Source organism: Pseudoliparis swirei, chromosome 16 (genome assembly GCF_029220125.1).
Source record: "Pseudoliparis swirei isolate HS2019 ecotype Mariana Trench chromosome 16, NWPU_hadal_v1, whole genome shotgun sequence".
NCBI lineage: Eukaryota > Metazoa > Chordata > Actinopteri > Perciformes > Liparidae > Pseudoliparis > Pseudoliparis swirei.
Window position 1 is genome coordinate 22,891,968 of NC_079403.1, and position 20,586 is coordinate 22,912,553.

Consider the following 20,586-nt stretch of genomic DNA (forward strand, 5'->3'; position numbering starts at 1 on the left):
CTCCATGCCACGCCGCATTGATGCAGTAATCCGTGCAAAAGGATTCCCAACCAAGTACTGAGTGCATTAATGGACATTTTCAAATGTTTGATTTTGTTTTGCTGTTATAAATCTTTTTTTTTACTTGGTCTGAGGAAATATTCTAATTTTATGAGATAGGATTTTAGAGTTTTCTTAAGCTGTAAGCCATAATCAGCAATATTAAAAGAATAAAAGGCTTGCAATATTTCAGTTGATTTGTAATGAATCCAGAATGCATGACATTTTTGTTTTTTTAATTGCATTACAGAAAATAAAGAACTTTGTCACAATATTCTAATTTTCTGAGACAGTCCTGTATATATATATATATATTTTAATATTGACCACAAAAATAAAAAGTGCCGTTGTGACCATGCACCTCTTCATGTGTGGCTGAACTCTAAAGGCCACTGTGTGCACGTTTACATCTGGAGAAATGGAAGGATATGAATCATTTCCCCCCTTTTATGAAATACAAAGGTTCTGAAGAACATCCTTTAGTTACAACACATTTTAAAACATGTCTGCCACAGATACTGCTCATAAAAGCAACGTATATAAATGAGTTAAAAGTTCAACTATATTGTCGTCAACTGCACTTCTTACCCGCAGTCCGGCGCGGGGCACCAGCGGCAGTCGGGATCGGCCACGAGCCACCGCCTCAGCATGAACTCCTCGTATTTCTCCATGAGCGCGTGGTCGCCGAGGATCATGCGGATGTCGTGCGGGTTGAAGCGCTCCGAGCACTCGGGGCAGCTGATGTTGATGCGCGACTCCGAGATCTCGATGCGCAGGTACTGGCGCAGGCAGTCGATGCAGGAGCGGTGGGGGCAGGTCATGATGTCCGGGAAGCTCTCCCTGGAGTGGCGCAGAAGGCACAGCGGGCACTCCAGCACCTCTGGCCCCACCCCACCCGCCACCGTGGAGGAGGAGGAGGAGGAGGAGGAGGAGGTGGAAGGCCCCGAGGCAGACGAGGTGGAGGCGGCGGCGGCGGGGGGGGCATCTTCGGTCAGAGCCGCAGAGAAGAGGGCAGAGTTCTTGTCGTTGCACATCTCAGAGTGGATGCTCTCGATGATGGCGATGCCGTCCGCCCCTCCGAGCCCCGAGGGCCCCGGGGGCCCCGGGTGCTGGAGCTCTCGGGCCCTTTGGCGCGCGGACTTGGACTCCCGACCCCGCCATCGGAAAAGAGAGGCCAGGGAGAGGCGCCTCTTCATCGGGGCCTTCTTCACCGAGGGCAGGGAGACGGAGGACGCGGCGGACTGCAGGTCCCGGTCGGAGCTCGGCTGCCGGTGCTTCTGCAGGCTCATCTCCGGGGGGGGAGGGGAGGGGTGCGCCAGCGGGGAGCCGGGCAGCCGGTCCCGGGCATGTGCGGGGAGGCGTGGGAGCGGGACGGGGCCGGGGGATGAGGCGAGGTGGTGGCTGGGGGAGGCGGAGGGCGGGCCGGGGGAGGGGGACCGGCCTCCTGAGGGCCCATCTGCGCTTAAGACATGGTGGCTTCTCCTGATCAACCTCGTGGTCACATCTAATAGCCGGATCTTGGCGGAGGGCTGGGGGTCACCTACGGTGAACCTGGAGAGAGCAGAAGAGAAGGGAGAAGAGATTTTAATACATGTTCATATTTTTTTTATGTCAATAAACAGGAGTGTCGACGAGAGCTGCTCCTCGATACAACAAATCAAATCTTCACGCTACAAGCGCCACAACTCCAGAAGGGCCGAGCGCGGTCGGCGACATTATCGCCGTGGATGTGAAGCGCTGGTTGATGAGTTCCTGTTGTTGAAAAGCACCTCGAACCGGCCAATTGTGAATATGTTCTTCTTACATTTTGTCAAAGTGGGGATGGAGCAGGGCACCAGAGATGTGGGGAAACACGCGGTTGGTTGGCGCTCAACTTTGACGTGTAATGGATGCTACAAATTTAAATGCGGCTACTGCAAAATGTTGCCAGCTGAAACGCTTTTTTTGGGTGGCAACATTTTGCAATGACCGCATTTTTTAAACGCATCTACACCCCCGCCCCCCCCCCCCCCCTTCTGATCCTTGCGTTTGCAATAAAAACAGTGCAGCATTCCTATGTATTCTGCATAGCCGATCAGTGCATCGGACACGCGAGAGAGAGCGAGAGAGCAAAAGGTTGACAACCGTGGACCGTATTGACGCAGAGAGATTTTGATGTGTGAATATTCCAGGTGACAAGGTCTTTTTTTTTTTTTTTAAAGGACATAAATCCCAAAATTAATCAGCTGACAGCAAAACTAGAACGGGCACTCGGTAGAGCGCATACCTTCGACGCAGCCACTTTTTTGGTACCTTTTCATGACCTTGACCTTTGACCCGATCAATCCCAAAATCTACTCAAATGGTCCCCGGTTAATAACCAAACATCCCAACAAATTTCATGCGATTCGGTTTAATACTTTTTGACTCATGCGAATAACACGCATACAAATGAATAAATAAATACACAGCGATCAAAACATTACCTTCCGCATTCTGAGAATGCGGAAGGTAATTATGTAAAATGTCAACGGGAATAGTCAAACAAACTATTGTAAATATTTAGTCCTACAGGGTCAGAGCAGTGTTGAAAAAAGAAAGAAAACATGAAAATAAACCAAACGGCAGATTTTTAAAAAAGGCTCAACTCCCAGTAACACAGAGCGAGGTTTAATATGTTGGACTCCTCAAAGATCTCCGACAAGGTCGTGATCTCGCAATCTGAATGTCGACAGAGCCGCTTCCATTTCACAATTTCCTGCGTGGAAAAACACGAAGCTTATCTGAAATGGTGTTTGAGTGACGAGACGCTGAGACAACGATAACATCGGCGCAGACGGCGTCCGGCGCCCGATTGGAGCGTCTCGACAGCTTGAGGATTTCACACGTTCAGGAGGGCGAGAGAAACAAAGAGAAAAAGACGAGGGAGTCGTGAAGCGAGACGTCGGCCGACTGCAGGAGGCTAAAGATGCCGCCGTCCAGACTCCAGACCCAATGGAGGTTTCTGAAGTTACATTTCTCTGCTCCTTTTTGCATCAGCGGGTTTTTCTACAGTTGAACTACAAACATGGCCGACTGCATCCCCACTTCCTCTTTTGTTAAGTCAGCGATGACCAACCGAGCCGCCGGGAAATTCTACGTCATCTTCACAGTTTCCTTTATTTTATTTTTTTGCCGTCATTTGATGGTCAGGCTTTGAATTTAAAAACAAAAAATTATATTGATCAGGCTTTCTGAGAAACTGTAAATTAAAGCCTGGCTTTGAAATCGTAAATTAAAATATGCTATCGGGAGTATTTTGGTTTCATTAGCAGCCCACTTCTTGGGATTTGCTTTGAGAAACGTGTCTTCTGGAAGGAAGGAAGGGGGCGATTGCATTCCCAACCGATAACTAATGTTGATTGAAGGAATAATGTTGGATTATTTTCCTAATTCCATGAGCTATTTGGGATAGTAGGCTTAACCTCGATGTACAAATAAAAAATAAAGCCACATTTGGAGCTTTGGACAACGATAAGCGCGCCGATTTACATCTGCAGCCAATCAGATGTCGCCCTCATTTTCAACCAATCACATGAGCGCCATTCGCTTTATTCGCGCGTTAGAGGGGCGTGGCTTATCTCCGTGACTTCACTCCGTGGAAACGGTTATCATTACCCTAATTCCTGGGAATGAGAGCTGGAGGATGGACGGCTGATATTTTAAGTGAGAGCGCTGCTCCTGAAAGAAGCCCAGCCTGCTCACCGGGTGTCCGTGGCCGACTGTGTGTGTCTTTGGTGACTCCTTGGCTAAGCGCCATGCTGGGGTTGGAAACGCACACAGAGTGGTGCCAAAAGACACACACACACACCACACCCACATAATCTACCCACACAAGCCGGGGCCTGCAGAGCATGCCCGCTCACGCCTTGTGGAAATGTGCATACTTTATAAGCACTGAGTGCAGAATAACGACCTCTCTTTATCCACAGCTCGAAAACCAAAAAGATCAGGAGGAACACACACACATATATATATACCCCCCCCCCCCACACACACACACAGGATATTTAGCGTATTGAGAGCGTACGCCGGCTTATATTTTGAGCGACTTTCTTTTTAAAAAACCAGATAAATTATTACAAACTCGGCGTAAATGAACACGTGATTATCACAAATTTCCATGACTTTTCCAAAACTTTTATGATTTAAGTTTTTCCTTGACTTTTTCAGGTTTTCCATGACCGTATGAACCCTGCGGAAAAAAATGACGGAACGAGAACACCGCCAGGTGAATATATCTTTGGTAAAGTTAAGTTTCATGAGAGGTCAGCACGGCGCGTGTGGATTCACTTCATCATCGTAATGAAAGTCGTATCTCTGCACGGGAAAACAATTGTTTGGCCGTGTGATTGATGCTTCGTCGGAGAAGAAACGGGAAACCAGCGCCTGAATCCACAGGTTGAGATCTCTACGGAGCGTGGAGCAGAAAGCCATCGGGATCATCGTTCATATTTCCATACTGAGAGTCATTTAAAAGTAATTAGTCATTCTTATATCTGGTAGTCGAGTTGTGTTAAGCGCATGTCAAAATAGATTTATTGGTCTTGCCGCCCAGGCTCTGATGGTTAATATGCTGTATGGCATCATTATTATATATTCGTTTATTATATATTAAATGAATATATGTACAAAAACTCTCCAAAAAAGAAAGAAAGAGAAAGAGAGAGAGAGAGCGATGATGCAACATCTTTACGACGGGAAGAATTTGGGGTTAAGCGTCTTGCCCAGGGGTCCCCAAACTTTTTCCTGTGAGGGCCACATAACTTTTCCCTTTTCTAACTCTGGCTTTTTCATATCTCATCATTCTTTAACGAGTTATTCTGAAAGCATCAACTGATTATTATTATTTTTTTTACTTTTCAATTATGTAAATACAACTGTTATGTTTTTCATTTTGTTTTACACTTGAGAAAGAAGTGAACCATTTAAGATGCAGTATACGCCTTTTGCACATGTAACTCTCGTCATTACACATGCTGAAAGTAACGTAGATGCAAAAGCATTATTTTAAGGTGAAAAACAAGTATGTGTGTATGTGCGTGTTTAAAAAAAAATGTAGGTCAGTGTGACGAACGAGGGGTGCCTAAATGTAAACATTTATCGTTTTCCAGAAAGCCAAATAACAAAATATTAATAACCCTTTTTCGGGATCTTCACAGAAAAAAAGTCAGGAAATAAATAACACTATTTATGAAATGATAATTTTTAAAAAAAATCATAATGCGTCTCTGGTATTGTTCAGGGGGCCTTAGTTTGGGGACCGCTGGTCTTGCTCAATGGCACATCGACACGGGGTTATGACCCCGCTCACCGATGGTGCCGCGTAGAGCGCGACATCGATATGTTGTACCATTTAAACACGTCCGCACAGTTTGGGTATGTGTGCATGCACTTTAAGTGAGGAACTAAAAGCACACACCTGAGGCTCAAAAGGTGTTGGCAGTGTATGAAGTGGTCCCTTCAACATAAAGGAACATCTTCCTCAAACAATGAGTTCAGACCTTTTAAAGTTCCCACTGAGTTCTTTCCCAACCGCTGTTGACACGCTGGTTAAACATCAGCCCGGTCAGGCCGACTCTAAAAGGAAAAGGTAAATACAAAAAGAGGGCAAACCTCGCCTTATCCAAGCTCGGTGTTTTCTCTCCGTAGTCCGACAAGCAGAGGAACGACCCCCCGAGGATTCCTCTCACTTCACTGATTCTCTTCCAGCAGTGGCGCATCTCGACTGGACGGCTCGACTCGCTTCTAGGACCGCGGTCCTTTTCTCACATTAGTTTTCCACTGCAGATAGTAGGCGGGATCCTTAGCCTATCGCTATAGCGATGTCATGTCAAACTGCTGCGACATCTTCAAGCGCATACACAACAACAACAACAACAACAAGAACGGGCACTCGGTAGAGCGCATACCTTCGCATATCACAAGATTGGGCATTGAATTATGAACATTTTGGCATTAGTTGCATGCCAATTGGATAAAAATTGACCACGCTATGGTAAAAAGAAGATTTTGACCTTTTCATGACCTTGACCTTGACCTTTGACCCGATCGATCCCAAAATCTAATCAAATGGTCCCCGGATAATAACCAATCATCCCACCAAGTTTCATGCGATTCGGTTTAATACTTTTTGAGTTATGCGAATAACACGCATACAAATAAATAAATAAATAAATACACGGCGATCAAAACATAACCTTCCGCATTTTCAATCCGAAGGTAACAACAACAACAACAACGCGTTCTCTCGTTGGATCCTTTGTGGGAAACCAAACAGAGGGATATTGGTAGAGTCCGTCGGCGCCACCGGTCCACTGAATCTTTTTTTAAAGTGCGTCGCTGTGGATGGTAGCTCGGCCGTTCCTGACATGTCGGGTTTCCGCAGGACGTCCCGTGTCTACGGCTGAATCTCCCGAACCAATCAGTGGGCTGCATTGTTTTAACTCAACCTTTTAGCTCGGCTCGCTTGGAACCCCGACCGAACGTACCGGGTGCTATCCACAACTTTTTGCCAATGGAGAATTAAATTACGTGTTTTTAAAATCTGAGCGACGCAAAAGGATCGAAAGCGCCGCTAACGAGAAGCACGACAGCAGCGTGAACAGGGGAGGCATTGTCAAGCGTACAAAGAGAGGCGAGGCCGACGGGGAGAACAGCAGCGAGAAAGTTTCCAACCCCAACAAAGCCAGTATAGTCTCTCCCCCCCCCCCCCCCCACACACACACTTTAAAGTGGGGAGGAAATGAGGTAAGCATCCTGGCATTTCAGCTCAGCTGAGAGCTAAAAGCTAAAGGGGAGAGGGAGTGAACCAGAAAGGGAATGGATCGGGGAACTGGGAGGCTGCGATACATTTCCCCTGGTGAGACTTTGAGCCCGCCTCCTCCCAGTACGCCCACGTCTCCGGGTTTCAATGTGGACTTTCTTCCTTTGCACTTTTGAACAATTTTCCTCCTGAATTTTGACCTCACCTGACGAATCGGCTCCATAACTGAAGATAGTAAATTGCAAAATGTAAATAATCTGCAATATTAGATTCATTTTGGATAGGCTTATATTCTAGCCTCACGTTATTATTAAGGTGTTTTCATCTTCACTGTTCAGATGAGTTTTAGTTTGAGATAACACACACTTGTTGTATAGAAGTATATTATTCATCTGTTGAAGCTGCATTCTCTCTCCTAACCACCAGGGGGCGACTCCTCTGGTTGTATAGAAGTCTATATAAATGACTTCTCTTGCGGAAGGTTATGTTTTGATCGCCGTGTATTTGTTTATTTATTTATTTGTATGCGTGTTACTCGCATAACTCATAAGTATAAAACCAAATCGCATGAAATTTGGTGGGATGCTTGGTTATTATCCGGGGACCATTTGATTATATTTTGGGATCGATCGGGTCAAAGGTCAAGGTCATGAAAAGGTCAAAATCTTCTTTTTTACCATAGCACGGTCAATTGTTATCCAATTGGCATGCAACTAATGCCAAAATGTTCAGAATTCAATGCCCAATCTTGTGATATGCGAAGGTATGCGCTCTACCGAGTGCCCATTCTAGTTATATTTATGTTTTTCTACTCGTCAAATGAACAAAGAAAACTAAATAAACTGCCATCCTCCTTCAATATGCACCCATGCAGGTCATAATCACCGGCAGGGCCGTGATGCGACCTGGCCGCCACCAGCTCGCCTTGCAGCTGTGTTTACCACATACCTGACGAAACACTAGCGCACACAGGGCGGGTCATCGCTCTGGGCTCGTGACCTTTCTGTGGAAGAACACGCAGGTCTGGACAGCGTGCTGCTTCGGCCTCCCGCACCCAAATACTGACTCCTCTGGGAGGGCTGCGTGCAGCGCACACAGGACACGCAGCAAGCGTGACCTCATCGGCCTGGTGAGGAGTCTTCATGAGACATCTGTGGGGCCAATTATATTTATATCGCCCAGTATCACAAATAAGACCCTCGATTGGAATGAGGGAAAACTCTACATTGTCATCATTCACACCTGAGAACATGAGGACCGTCTAGTCCATCCATACACTCGTCTTGCCTGAAGGTGCGTTCACACCAAAAGCTAAATTATTATTTCGAAAAGTCAACGTCCAGACACGTGTGGCTGCGATAGACGCGATATTTTCCCGGGCGGCGCGATGTGGGCGACGCGTTTTCAGCGGCGCAATTATCGCCCGGAGTTGAAATATTTCCACTTTGAGGCGGTCATCTCGCAACTCGGGCCAATCAGCTCTTGAGTTCCGCTCTCGTCGCGCTGGAAGCGGAAGTCTTTCAGATGTAACGGTAACTTCATCGGGGAAAGTGACCGAGCTGTATGAGCCTACGGGTGATGTCATGAACCCAAACACGAGGGCGTTGGTGTGTGGGACGTCCACAACAAGTATAAAGCAGAACTAGTGGTTAGTTATTCTGGTGGCTGAAGGAGACACTCATGGTGAATGGGTCGAGCGAGTAAACTCACGCGTTTTGGGCAACGCGAAAAATCGCTTCGCTACATTTTCACCAGAAGCTGAGAGCGTATTCATAGTATCCTAATTACTGAAAAATATAAAAATGGCAACTAAAAGCTGAGGCCTAGTTGCCAGCCCGACAACCACTTCTCGAAGTGTGTGTTAAGCCCCGTTTGGGGTAATTTATTCTGCAAATATATCAGTAATAAGTTGCAAAACTGTGTGTAACAAAACAAAAATGTTTCTCAGTCTATTTATTTGCATTACAGCAATTTTACAACTTACTGAATTTCGCAATTACACCAGTAGTGGTTATTAGTTTTAAATCAATTGATATGGAAATATCATCATGTGAATGTTACGTGTTCCCAGTTGTCCTCAATAAATTAGGAAAAGTCATGAAATATGAAGCAAAAAAAATGACGTCAAACATTGAATGGGGTCAAATTGACCCCAAAGGTAACAGGAGGGTTACATTTATTTTCCTAATTTATTGGGGACTACTGGGAAAACATAAAATTCACATGATGATATGTTTTCAATGTCCTGTACACAACTTGTAAATTCAATATTAATTCTAATCATTTTCTGGAGGTTTTAATTGCTGGGGTCCAATTGACCCCACGGGTAACATATGTTAGTACATTTGAAGGTAACAGGAGGGTTAAAACAATCTAAACCGAGTGGTGATCTCCATCTTTATCTTGGTAAAGTTATCCCAGCAAACCGAGCAGCTTCTCACTCGACACCAGAGAGCAGCATCAGGGACCGAGCTCCACCCAGAGACGCGCTTCAGAGCCACCGGATCCCCCGTTTCACGTTCCAGCTGCTGAGGTTTAACTTGTGCCGAGTATTGAGGATTTAAAAGAGTTCCTGAACGCGTCGCTCGTCTCAACGACGTCCGTGACACCGGGGCAGAGCCGAGATAACGCGAGTTCATTGTGTTTCATGTCAGTGCACGTCACCTCACGCACGGCCACCGGCTGGTTCACGTGTCCCCGGCGGTGCAAGAGTCCACGGACCGCAGCTCGGGAGCCCGCAGACCCGTCCCGCGGCTCCCTGCGCGGACCCTCAGCAGGGAGCCGACGTGAACGGGCAGAAAGCAGCGAGCGTTAGCATCTGGCTAGCATCGTTAGCTAAGAACCGAGGAGAACGTACCGTCCGCTGCTGGTGGTTTGGTTCTTGTTCCGGTAAACGAACAGAACCGTTCTGCCGTTTAAAAGCGGGTTCCCGCTGGTTCCTCGGTGGTCCCGGTGGAGTGTTTTGTGTACCGTTCTTTCCCTCGGTCTCTGGTCCCACCTATCCGGTCCGTTTCGAACGACAACGGCTCCTAACAGAGCTCCTCTGTTGTTCACTGCTCTCGTTCTGGCTGAGAAATTCAAATGATATCGCGAGATTTGGACCAAAGTTTCAGGGGCGTCTCGCGCGGTGGTGTTAAAGTTTAAGCGCCACACGTTGGCGACAGGAGCTCAGACGTCATTTGTGAAATCGATTTACTATTGCTATTACGATTGATAATATTTATGTATATATATAGAATATATTAGATACATATTATATATCATAAATATTAACTATAATAAATATATATATATATATTATAAATATTATATATATATATAATATATTATATAATAATCAATTAATCAATCAAACTTTTATTTCAGACTCACGGTCCAGATAGTACACAACAAAATAGAATAAAAGACATACAAAATCACAAGTAAAATACATAGAACTACAAATGCTTTATAAATAGACAGCTGTACCAAAACTTTATGTTTGATAAACCATGATGATTTCATTTTCTGAGTCATTAACCCGGCAGATAAATTTATACATAAGATTTCTTAAAATAGCTTGGAAAGTAATAACTCCTGCAGTCACACACATTTCACTGGCACCACTCCATCCTGGTCTCTTCAATAATATTCACATGGCATGATTATGAGCTACTTGAAGTCTCTGTAAGCTTGGTTTTTTGTAGTTAGACCACAAGGCCATGTATTTTGTAATTCTTATTATACAAATTGATTGTGACAGTAATACACTTGTTGGTAGTATGCTGCTATTTTTTTCTTTTAGCTTTTCTATGTTTATTTATATATATAAAAATAAGCACAGCTCAAATGCATATAGGGCTTAGTGTCATCTCCAAGCTTCGGGGCTTCAAACATTTTATGGAAACATGAAACCTATCACACAGCCCCTCATAAATACCATTAATACATTGTATTAATAAATCTAAGAGATCAAATGTAGTTGCTTCACAGCGCATGCATTATGGAGGGCAATATATACATTAAATGACTTGTATGGACTTAAAAAAGAACCTTTTTTATTTGAATACATTAATATAGTACATTAAATATGTTGGTTGACTGGCAGACAAGGCAGTTCCAGACGGACACGTCTAATCCTAACTACAGAGGATTATGCCATAGCGCTCTGTGTATATGGGACACAAGAGGAAGTGACAAACGAGCTGGTGGAATTCCACAGCCGACTCCTACCGCCACTCACATATTCACAAACGGGTTATTCCACAAACACTTTTCTTTGCCACAAGAGTTCCTTACAGCCCGAAGAGGAAAGCCGACCACAACGAGCAGCAGACCCAAACCAGCCTGTGGAAATCATGTGACAGCAGGCGACTGGTGGTAAGCTGAGGTGCTTCTTTTAGTGCACATGCATCCTGTCGTTACCAGAGTGTGTGTGTGTGTGTGTACACAACTCCAAATCCAACACAACACAGGACCTCATAATCAGGCCACACAGAAGCTCCATCCACAGTATATTTAAGTATAACACTTAAAAAATGTGAAATGGGAAACAGAGGCGGGACAAGAGCATGTTTACATGAGCCAATCAAACTGTGGAGATACAATCATTTTAAAGACAGAAACAGATATAGGAAACTAACTAAACATTAAGTTTACATGAAATCAACTTAAAATAATCTACATTACCCCAATAATATCATGATAATTAACAGTACAGCTGAGAATATATTTACCAGAAATGGAGTATTCAAATTACACTTTCCTGACAGGAAACCATGTTTAAAATGTATCTTTTAATACATGTACTTATGTTAAGGCTCTACTAAATCTCTTTTGTTGCTTCTTTTTTCTATTTGCAATTTCATTTAAGACACAATTAGTATATTTAAAGCTGGCTGTTGGGGAGAAGTCATTCAAAAAGAAAAGCCTGTAATGAAATGTCTCCACAATCATTGCAGCCGTGAGGATTAATATCAATGTATTCTTCCCATGATTTCATTAGCTTGTAGACATATTTCCCCATATTTAAATCTTTGTGTGTATTCCACTACTCAAAAACATATTTAGTATCCCAAAAAAAAGACTGATTATTCAGCATAACAAAATACCAGAATGTCTTCCTGCCTCCGGTTTGCAAGGCTGCACGCTTTTCTGACCCACAATCCTTTGCACGGCGGATGTGAGTAAGAGGGTCATTGTAAAATAAAAATGTTGGTTTCAGAACAAAGACTTTTTGATTCTATGTTGTTACTGTATTTCACAGGAAGGTACAGATGGGGAACTCAGGAATAGTATCTAAACAAAGTAAAGGAAACTCCCAGTAAAGGTAATCCTGTCCCACTGAGTGAGTGACACCTGGTGGAACACAGCGGTACTGCACAGGAGGCTTTGAAATATGAGCTGCATTACAAATCGCATATTTTGGTACACATACTGCAGCTGGCACCTTGAACTCTGACGCTCTTGTTCATATATACATCTCTGCTGTGCAAAGGATTGTGGGTCAGAATGGCACGCTGGCTTTCACACTGAAAAATAGGACAAGATGCAGAACAGTACATCTGGGACTTTTTGGGCAAACTACATTTGACAGACTGTACTGGGACATAAGCAGTATGGTGGTATTGGATCAGCGTGTGACCTCTGCAGGAACATAAACAGCTCAGAAGAACATCACCGAGGATCTGACATGGTCAACGAACACAGACACTCTGGTGAGAAAGGCAAGGCAGCGCCTCTACCACCTCAGGCAGCTGAGGAAATTTAAAGTTTCCCAGAGGATCCTTCAGTCCTTCTACTCTGGAGCTGTAGAGAGCGTCCTGACAGGAAGCATCACAGCCTGGTTTGGCAACTGCTCCGCTCAGGACAGGAAGGCTCTGCAGAGAGTAGTGCGTTCGGCTGAACGCACTATTGGAACTACACTCCCCACCCTGCAGGACTTGTACACCAGGAGGTGCAGAACCAGAGCCGGCAGGATCATGAAGGATCCTCACCACCCCAACAACAGACTGTTTCAGCTGCTGCGGTCAGGCAGGCGCCTCCGTAGTCACGCTGCAAGAACAGAGAGACTGAGACGGAGTTTCTTTCCTCAGGCCATCAGGACTGTGAACTCCGACCTCACCAGGACCCCCACATAGACCCACACAACTGCCCCTCTTAGGCACACACACACACACACACACACACAGTGTAAATATTGTACTGTAAATATTGTGTTTTTATTTGTAAATAGTGTGTACTTGTTGCCCTTGCACATTCCTGCTGAGCATTGCCACTTTCATTTCACTGCACACCCTGTGTGTGTATGTGACAAATAAAACATCTTGAATCTTACTAGAATACACCTCGCCAAGGTCCAACGCCTCGAAAATGAAACAGAGGCCCTTGAATTTTTAATGAGAATTTTATTACAGCCAGCAGTTTACAATACAAATCACCTTTCATAATGCTCAGCTATCACCTTCCTGAACACGGCTGATATTCCGAGCACTGACAGTAAAATGACATAAAACAGAGGAATGCATTCAAATTTCTAATCGATTCTTTTCTTTTTTTTCTATTTTTCTCCCAACAAATTTGTTGACAATCAAGGTCTAGCTTTATCATCTCTAGACCTGGCAGATTAATTGTTTTATTCTTTTTTTAAGAAATAATTTATCATTTTTCGATGTTTTCAGAGTTTTAGGTTTTACAATGTTTAATATTTTTTTCTCTTTTTCCGTCAGTGAAGCAGGTTTCAATCTGGAAGACAAAACAACACTTAGAAACGTATCGCGTCTCGGTGTCATCGGATACCGCGGTCCCAAAGAGAACCCGACACGCACCTTAGACGCTGGGAACGCCAGCAGGGGTGGGAGACTTCTGAGCCGCCTCCTTGGCCTGGTGGGCCTGGAGCACAGCGACGGCCTCGTCCACCTGGAACAACGAATCACGTCATGAACCTCTGCATGTGAAACACTCCCACTGGCTCGTGTACATTTAGAGGAGCGAAGGGCAAATGGCTCACTAATTCTGGAGATCTGCCAGCTTAGCCATTAACTGACCTTTGAGCGCAGAGACTCCGGCGACTCGAGCATGTGGAGCAGTTCAGAGTTGTCGATCTCCAGCAGCATACCGGTGATCTTGCCGGCCAGGCTGGGGTGCATGTTCTGGATCAGGGGGAACAGACGCTCACCTGAGGGAAGAACCAACAGCCGTGTTTAAACGAAAAAGACATGAAACCGGCTCGGTGACAGAATCCTATTTGTCTCGCACAACGGTTGCGTTTAGAAATTCCCTGTAAACCTCCGAGCGGAGGAGGTACTGACCCAGCATCTGCTTCTGTTCCTGAGGAGGGGCAGCAGCCAGCATGGAGGAGGTCAGGGGCTCTTGTCCTTGGGCATGGACAGCGGGCTAAAGAGGTTTTAAAGAGATTCAGTTCAAAGTTCAGACCAATTGTCACAATTACCACTGAACACCCAATCTATTTAAATATAGTATGAATGACTGAAAGGCGAGGTCTGGCTGTTGATTGGTTATTAATATTAACCATGTGCAAACAGCACAGTAGCCAGAAATGCAGATGGTCCAAAAGCATGTTCCATAGATTCCCCAGTTGTCTGCAGTCCGGGTGTTAATGAATGCAACAGTGTAAATCTGAACTCGGGACATACCTGCTGCATCGGGACCTGTGGCTGCGACCCCATGTGCTGCTGGGGGTTGCGCACTCCGGCGGCATACTTGTACTGGGGCATGGCGCGCACTGGAGCGGCGGCGGCCGACGCTCCGGTGGGGCGCTGGCCGAGGGCCTGGGTGGCTGGCGTGAGAGGCGGAAAGGGCACGTTGTCAAAGCTCCGTCGGCGGTGAACGGGCAGCGACGGGGGAACAAAAACGCCGAAATACTCACGCATGCGCTGGGACGCCATCATGCGCGGAACCTGCGCGTTGGGGACGGCCGTGGGACGGATGGTGCTGAAGGCCTGGGGCCGGGGAGCCGAGGGGCGCATGGCGTTGGGCATGTTCTGGAAGTCTGGAGGGAGAGGATCGCGGCGTTAGAGATCCAGGCGGGGGCGGGTAGAACTCGGCTCTTTCCGCGTCAACGGGGGGTTCTCGGTTCTACTCACGTTGAGGACGAACTCCTTGAGTCGCCCAGCGGGGGCTCGGGCGGAGCTGCGCCAGCTGGTTGGCGGAGTAGTATGCAGCCCGGTTCTGGGCCTTAAACAAGCCGAGATAAAAGATGCATTTAGCACATGGTCTTGTCGTGAAACATTTCCCCTCAACAAGTAGTGAGGCGGTGGGAGACTCACCTGAGGTATCGCCGCCATGAAGTAGCCTGAGGGTGGGGCAGGCTGGTATGGGTTGAGGACAGGGTTGGGCACAGCACGAACTGTGGCCATCCTCTGCATGTACTGGTTTGTTAGATGGGCTTGACGCTCCTCCTTACGCTGGGCCAGGGCCACATACAGTGGCTTTGTGGCAACAATACGGCCATTCATTTCTGTAACGGCCTTTGTTGCCTCCTCCGGGGAGGAGAAACACACAAAGCCAAAGCCTTTACTGCGGCCCCCCTCCATCATTACCTGGGGGAGAAGAAACTCATGAGTATGCTTTCTTTTAATCACCATAAAAACTGCATTAAAAGCCAGTGGAGTGAACTCGATCTGTAACCAAGCAACGAAACATCAACAAAACATAATTAAGCGGTGAGGTCTTTACCTTAGCGCTAGTTATGGTTCCGAATGGAGAGAATTCTTTGCGTAGGCGCTCGTCGTCGAGGCCATCATCCAGATTTTTCACATACAGATTTACACCCTGGTGGAGGGACATCGACAGTTTAATGTTTGACAACAAACCAAAGTAATGCATCAAGAATTAAGTCAAATCAGCGTCGTCTGGTAGAGCCGGTTAGGAGCTTTGGAAAGGCCGAAAAATGTGACAAATTAAATTGTGGATCCATTGGGCCAATTTTAGTGCTCATCACATGTTTGTTGGTAGTTACACAGCCTAAAGGGGCATCTTTAGGGGGACACCAGGACCTAGAATGCATCCTTCTTGTATTTGTGAATGGGGGGGGGGGGCATGTTAAAACCCTGTAATGCGTTTTGAAATTGCTACGACAAATGTGGAAGGCCAACAAACCTGGTATCTTGTCATGCGATCTTGTTTCATCTGCTCAAATTTACGTTTGAGCTCGTTCTGCCGCTCCCCTTTCTTCTGTGCGCGGCCGACATACACTTGTCTGCCGTTGAGTTCTTTGCCGTTCATGTCGTCCACCGCCTGCAACGAAAGAAGCGATGAAACACCGGACGGAAAACATGCGTTTGTGTGGACTCGACGTCATCGACAGAGGGACAGGTTTCATTTTCAAAAAGATGCACATTGTGTAATGTCCCCTGAGAAAGGAACCTCGGGTCGATGCTCACCTTTTGTGCATCCTCATGTCTCTCGAAGCTGACAAAGCCAAAACCCTTCGATTTGCCGCTCTCATCAGTCATAACGCGGATGCTGAGGCACGGTCCTACAACAGAACGGCTCCGTCAGTACATATTAAGAACCGGACCGATCAGCATTCCACTCTCTGAAACGCGTCAGTCTCACCATATAGATTAAACATCTCCCGCAGCTTCTCGTCATCCATGTCCTCCCCAAAGTTCTTGATGTAAACATTGGTAAACTCTCTGGCGCGTGCCCCGAGCTCAGCCTCCCTCTCTTTGCGAGACTTGAAGCGTCCAACGAACCTGTTGCACAAATGTAAAATGTTATTATACAATATATGACACATAGCAAGACAAGACACAGCCTAACCACTCAGTTACCATGACAATCTAATAGGTAGCCGGAAAGAACTTGATTGTCCTCCACCACTAGTTGCAGTTTAGATCAAACACAAGACGCCATGTGACGCATCTATTAGTACCGTTTACCCCAGGAGAGGAATAGAAGAAATATATTTAGGGGAATGCATGTTGGATTAAATGCAATGAATGATTAAACCGGGTTGTAACGGGCATGTGGAGCAGTGAGGACTGCAGGAAAGAGGTGACTAGTAGACAACCCGGTTCACACCACCTTGTGAACCGGGTTCAAACCAATGTCACAAAGGAACATAATTAAATGAATTACAAATTAATAGGATTGCACTCCTATAAAATGCATAACTTTTAATTCCGACATTATTTCACAGCTACACTTGCAAGGACTAATGTTTTATCACACTGTACGACGGTTAAAACTTGCGCTTTTCTCTAGTGTATTTGTCATTCAATTGGAGATTGGTTTGTGGACAAGATGCAACCCACACTTTGTTAAGAAGACACTTCAAAAAAATACCTATGTAAAAGTGTAATTGTAGTCCCACTTACACTTTTCTGTCATTAAGCAACATGCCATTCATTTTCTCAATGGCCCGCTCAGCAGCCTCTTGGGTCTCAAAGTGCACAAAGCCGTAACCCTTTGAGCCATTTTCATCACAAACCACCTTGGAAAGGGGAGATTTGAGCAGGTCAACACAATCCCAAACGCCATGCATTTAGAAAAAAACACACCCAACATAGTTTCGATCTTTAGTCATGCAAAGTGGGTGCTCTCTATGTAAATCACTCAAACGCAGCCGAGGACAGTGAACGTTGCCTACCTTGCAGGACAGGATGTTTCCAAATGCAGAGAAGGTGTCGTAGAGGGCTTTGTTATCGATGGACTTGTCCAGGTTCTTGATGAAGATGTTGCCCACTCCACTTTTCCTCAGAGAGGGGTCCCGTTGAGACCACATGATGCGGAGGGGCCTTCCTTTGATAACATCGAAGTTCATGGTGTCCAGGGCTCGCTCGGCTGCAAAACAGAACCGAAAATGTCAAAACTTCTAGGGGGGGGGGGGGGGGCACACACACACACACACACACACACACACTAGGTTTGCACGTCTTGCATGTATTCTGCCAAATGCAATCACTTCTGAGCCTCGATAGAAACTACAAACGCCACCAATGCGTGACATGCCGACTATGATACACGAAGAGAACACTTACCGTCTGCGGGCTGCTGGAAGTTGACATAGGCGTAGCCGAGGGACCGGCGGGTGATCATGTCTCTGCAGACCCTGATGGAGAGGATGGGCCCGGCCGGGCTGAACTTCTCGTAGAGCATGGCCTCGGTGACGTCCGGGTGCAGGTCCCCCACATAGAGGGACGCCATCGGGTAGCTCGGCGCGCTGGGGTTCATGTTGGTCGACGTGTGCTCTCAAGCGGTACGGCCGCGGGGGTGATAGTAGCTCGAAACGCTGTCGACAACAACCCGCCGATACGCGCCTCGTGTCGGCAGGGAGCCCTTTGCCCGGTCCCCTCAACCACTTTTATAAATGTATGAGCGCAGACGCATTTACGAGCCGTCCGACCGGTTAGCAACGTGGGCTAGTTAGCGTTAGCTCGAGCAGCAAAATGTCGGCGCGTGGCCTACCCGATGCGGCTCGGAGAGCGGACAGCTTTAACCCGGTGCTCCGCCTCGGCCCGTTGGTAACCGTTACGACCGTTGGTAACCGTAGCAGACGTTCCGACTGACCGGTATGACAAAGCCCGGACCGGGAGAGCTTGTAGCTGACGGTGAAGTGGCTCACGGTTCTCACCACGCTTCAACAATGAGGCTCGCGGCGGGCTCACGTTTCTTCTTCGTTTCTTCTTTCCTTATTTTTTCTTCTTCGCGTTGCTTGAGGTTGGACAATTAAATCCTGCTTCACCGATTTTTTTTTTCTTATAAAAATATGTCTGCGCGTGCTCTCTAGCTTTTGGTTTGTTTCATAATAATAAAATGTGTGCCGAGACTAGCTCCGGAGCACACCCTACGCAGACGGATTACGAGAATGAAAGGAAGGTCGGCGGAGGTTGTTTCCCGATTCTAGTCCAAACCGCGACGCCTGTCCCGTCGCGGTGACGTCACACATCTCGCGATACTTCGCGCTAGGTTTCGTTTGGCGCATTACGCACAGGTTTCTCTCTCATCAGCTGAATGTGTGCTTGACCCAGGTAAGGAATGTGTCGGTAGTCACCCGTTACCGGTTTTAAACTCCCCCACTGTCCACAGAACAATTATATGCATGTTATCAGGGAATAATCAAACTCTGCCGCTTAGTTTGTAGAGACAATAATTCATCATTTTGTTTCCACAGTAATGTTTTGGGACATTCCTCCCTTATGCACACATCAAGGTGTTCATACAACTAGTCCTACTTTTATATGAGCAATGCAATAGTTCACCTGCATAATTTATCAATAATGTTCATTTATTAGTGGTGTACAGTACGGACGAATTATAGTATAAATATTGTTCAACGCCCTCGAAATAATTATGTCAATAAATTGTCTGGACAGCTTTCGCTAAATACTCCCCATGTTCCTACAGCAGGGGTCACTCACAGGCGGACCGCGGTCCGGATCGGGACCCTGACCCCGTTGTATCTGGACCCTGATAGAACCGATCAATAATGTATCATTATTAAATGTTGACATAGCACTTATAATTTAACTGGCGCAGCTTTGTGGCACTTGTTCAGGTGGAGAGGCTGGAGGAGCAGAGGCTGGAGGAGGACAGGCTGGAGAAGGAGTGGCTGGATGAGGAGAGGCTGGAGGTGGAAAGACAGAGGAGGAGAGAGTGGAAGTGGATAGACTAGAGGAGGAGAGACAGAGGAGGAGAGAGTGGAGGTGGACTGGAGGAGGAGACACTAGAGGAGAGGCTATATGAGGAGAGACTGGAGAAGGAGAGAGGAGGAGAGACTAGAGGAGGAGAGACTGGAGGAGGAGAGACTGGAGGAGAGGCTAGATGAGGAGAGAGGAGGAGAGACTGGATGAGGATAGAGGAGGAGAGGCTGGATACAGTAATTTACTGTAATCATTGAGTAAGTTATTGGCATGTTTCACGTGTAAGTTCCTGTGACATGTAGAGTATCTCGGCTGTATTCAGGACATATGTAACTTGTTGTAATCTCAATGTAAAGTAATTTGCTAAATGGATGAATACAACAACAGGACTGTTGGTGTGAGCTCGTGACCCCACAACTTAGGAAACTAGTGGAAGCATCTGTCCGATTAACAAGCATGAAAAAGAATAATTTAAAATAAAGAAGACAATAGGATATTTTCATCTTGTTTATTACAATAGCCGTGACAAAAAATAGCATCCAAAAAACTGATTTAAATATATATGCTAGTTTAACTTAAAATAATTAGTAACCTGGCTACCTTAAAATGTTGAGTTAGACACGCTAAGAAACTTAAGTTGTCTGAACTTCAATTAGAGTAAATTCAACTAAGAAAACATAGTTGGGCTGACAAAAGGAAAGATACAAAAAACGTGTTCTATCAACTTAAAACTTTAATTTTAATCAACATGTTTCTTTGTACTAAGATCTACCGTATGAAGAACTACAGGCACTTTTTTAGAATTTATCAAATGCAAATGGCGGATCATTTTGTGTTGGTCCCGGCCCATGTTGGAGTCTTTGGCAATGGGATGGCGGATGAAGCTGCAAAACGGGCGTTGAAGAGTGGAAGAAATATTGTGAATTTAAAAATAAGTAAGTCAGAAGCTAAAGTGGTGATTAAGGGACAAATCAAAAAGATATGTCAGAATGAATGGAAAGAAGGGAACAGAGGAAGATATCTGTTTCACAGTCGACCATTGGTGGGCAGTGCAGGGTCTAGTGGACAAAATGGAAAAGAGGAGAGGGTGATGACGAGGCTAAGGAACGGCCATCCTGGGCTTGATAACTCCCTCTATGTTATTAAAAAACATGATACTGGAGGAAAGTGTGACTA

General features: G+C 45.9%; 2 protein-coding genes across 4 annotated transcripts in view; both read right to left on the reverse strand.

Moving 5' to 3' along the window:
- Positions 1-9,844, reverse strand: part of rnf19a (ring finger protein 19A, RBR E3 ubiquitin protein ligase) — an 18,179-nt gene extending 8,335 nt beyond the window's left edge. The window contains exons 1-3 of one of the 3 annotated variants that reach the window (XM_056433549.1): positions 9,681-9,844; positions 7,772-7,974; positions 628-1,590 (exon numbers count right to left, since the gene is read on the reverse strand). In XM_056433549.1, coding sequence (XP_056289524.1) covers positions 628-1,328 — 701 coding nt within the window. In that variant the 5' untranslated portion in view covers positions 1,329-1,590; positions 7,772-7,974; positions 9,681-9,844. Of the gene's footprint in view, positions 1-627; positions 1,591-7,771; positions 7,975-9,487; positions 9,651-9,680 lie in introns of those variants that run through there. The other 2 variants (XM_056433548.1, XM_056433550.1) reach the window with 2 other exon arrangements.
- Positions 9,845-13,189: 3,345 nt separating this feature from the next.
- LOC130206365 (polyadenylate-binding protein 1A) lies at positions 13,190-18,629 on the reverse strand. Its single transcript, XM_056434297.1, has 15 exons — positions 17,809-18,629; positions 17,418-17,611; positions 17,146-17,261; positions 16,382-16,521; positions 16,207-16,301; positions 15,923-16,060; positions 15,500-15,595; positions 15,091-15,363; positions 14,908-14,998; positions 14,691-14,813; positions 14,458-14,600; positions 14,113-14,197; positions 13,849-13,979; positions 13,630-13,720; positions 13,190-13,546 (listed from the first exon to the last, which is right to left on the reverse strand). The coding sequence occupies exons 1-14, from the start codon at positions 17,999-18,001 to the stop codon at positions 13,631-13,633; spliced, it is 1,908 nt and encodes a 635-aa protein (XP_056290272.1). The 5' UTR covers positions 18,002-18,629; the 3' UTR covers positions 13,190-13,546; position 13,630.
- Positions 18,630-20,586: the final 1,957 nt, after the last annotated feature.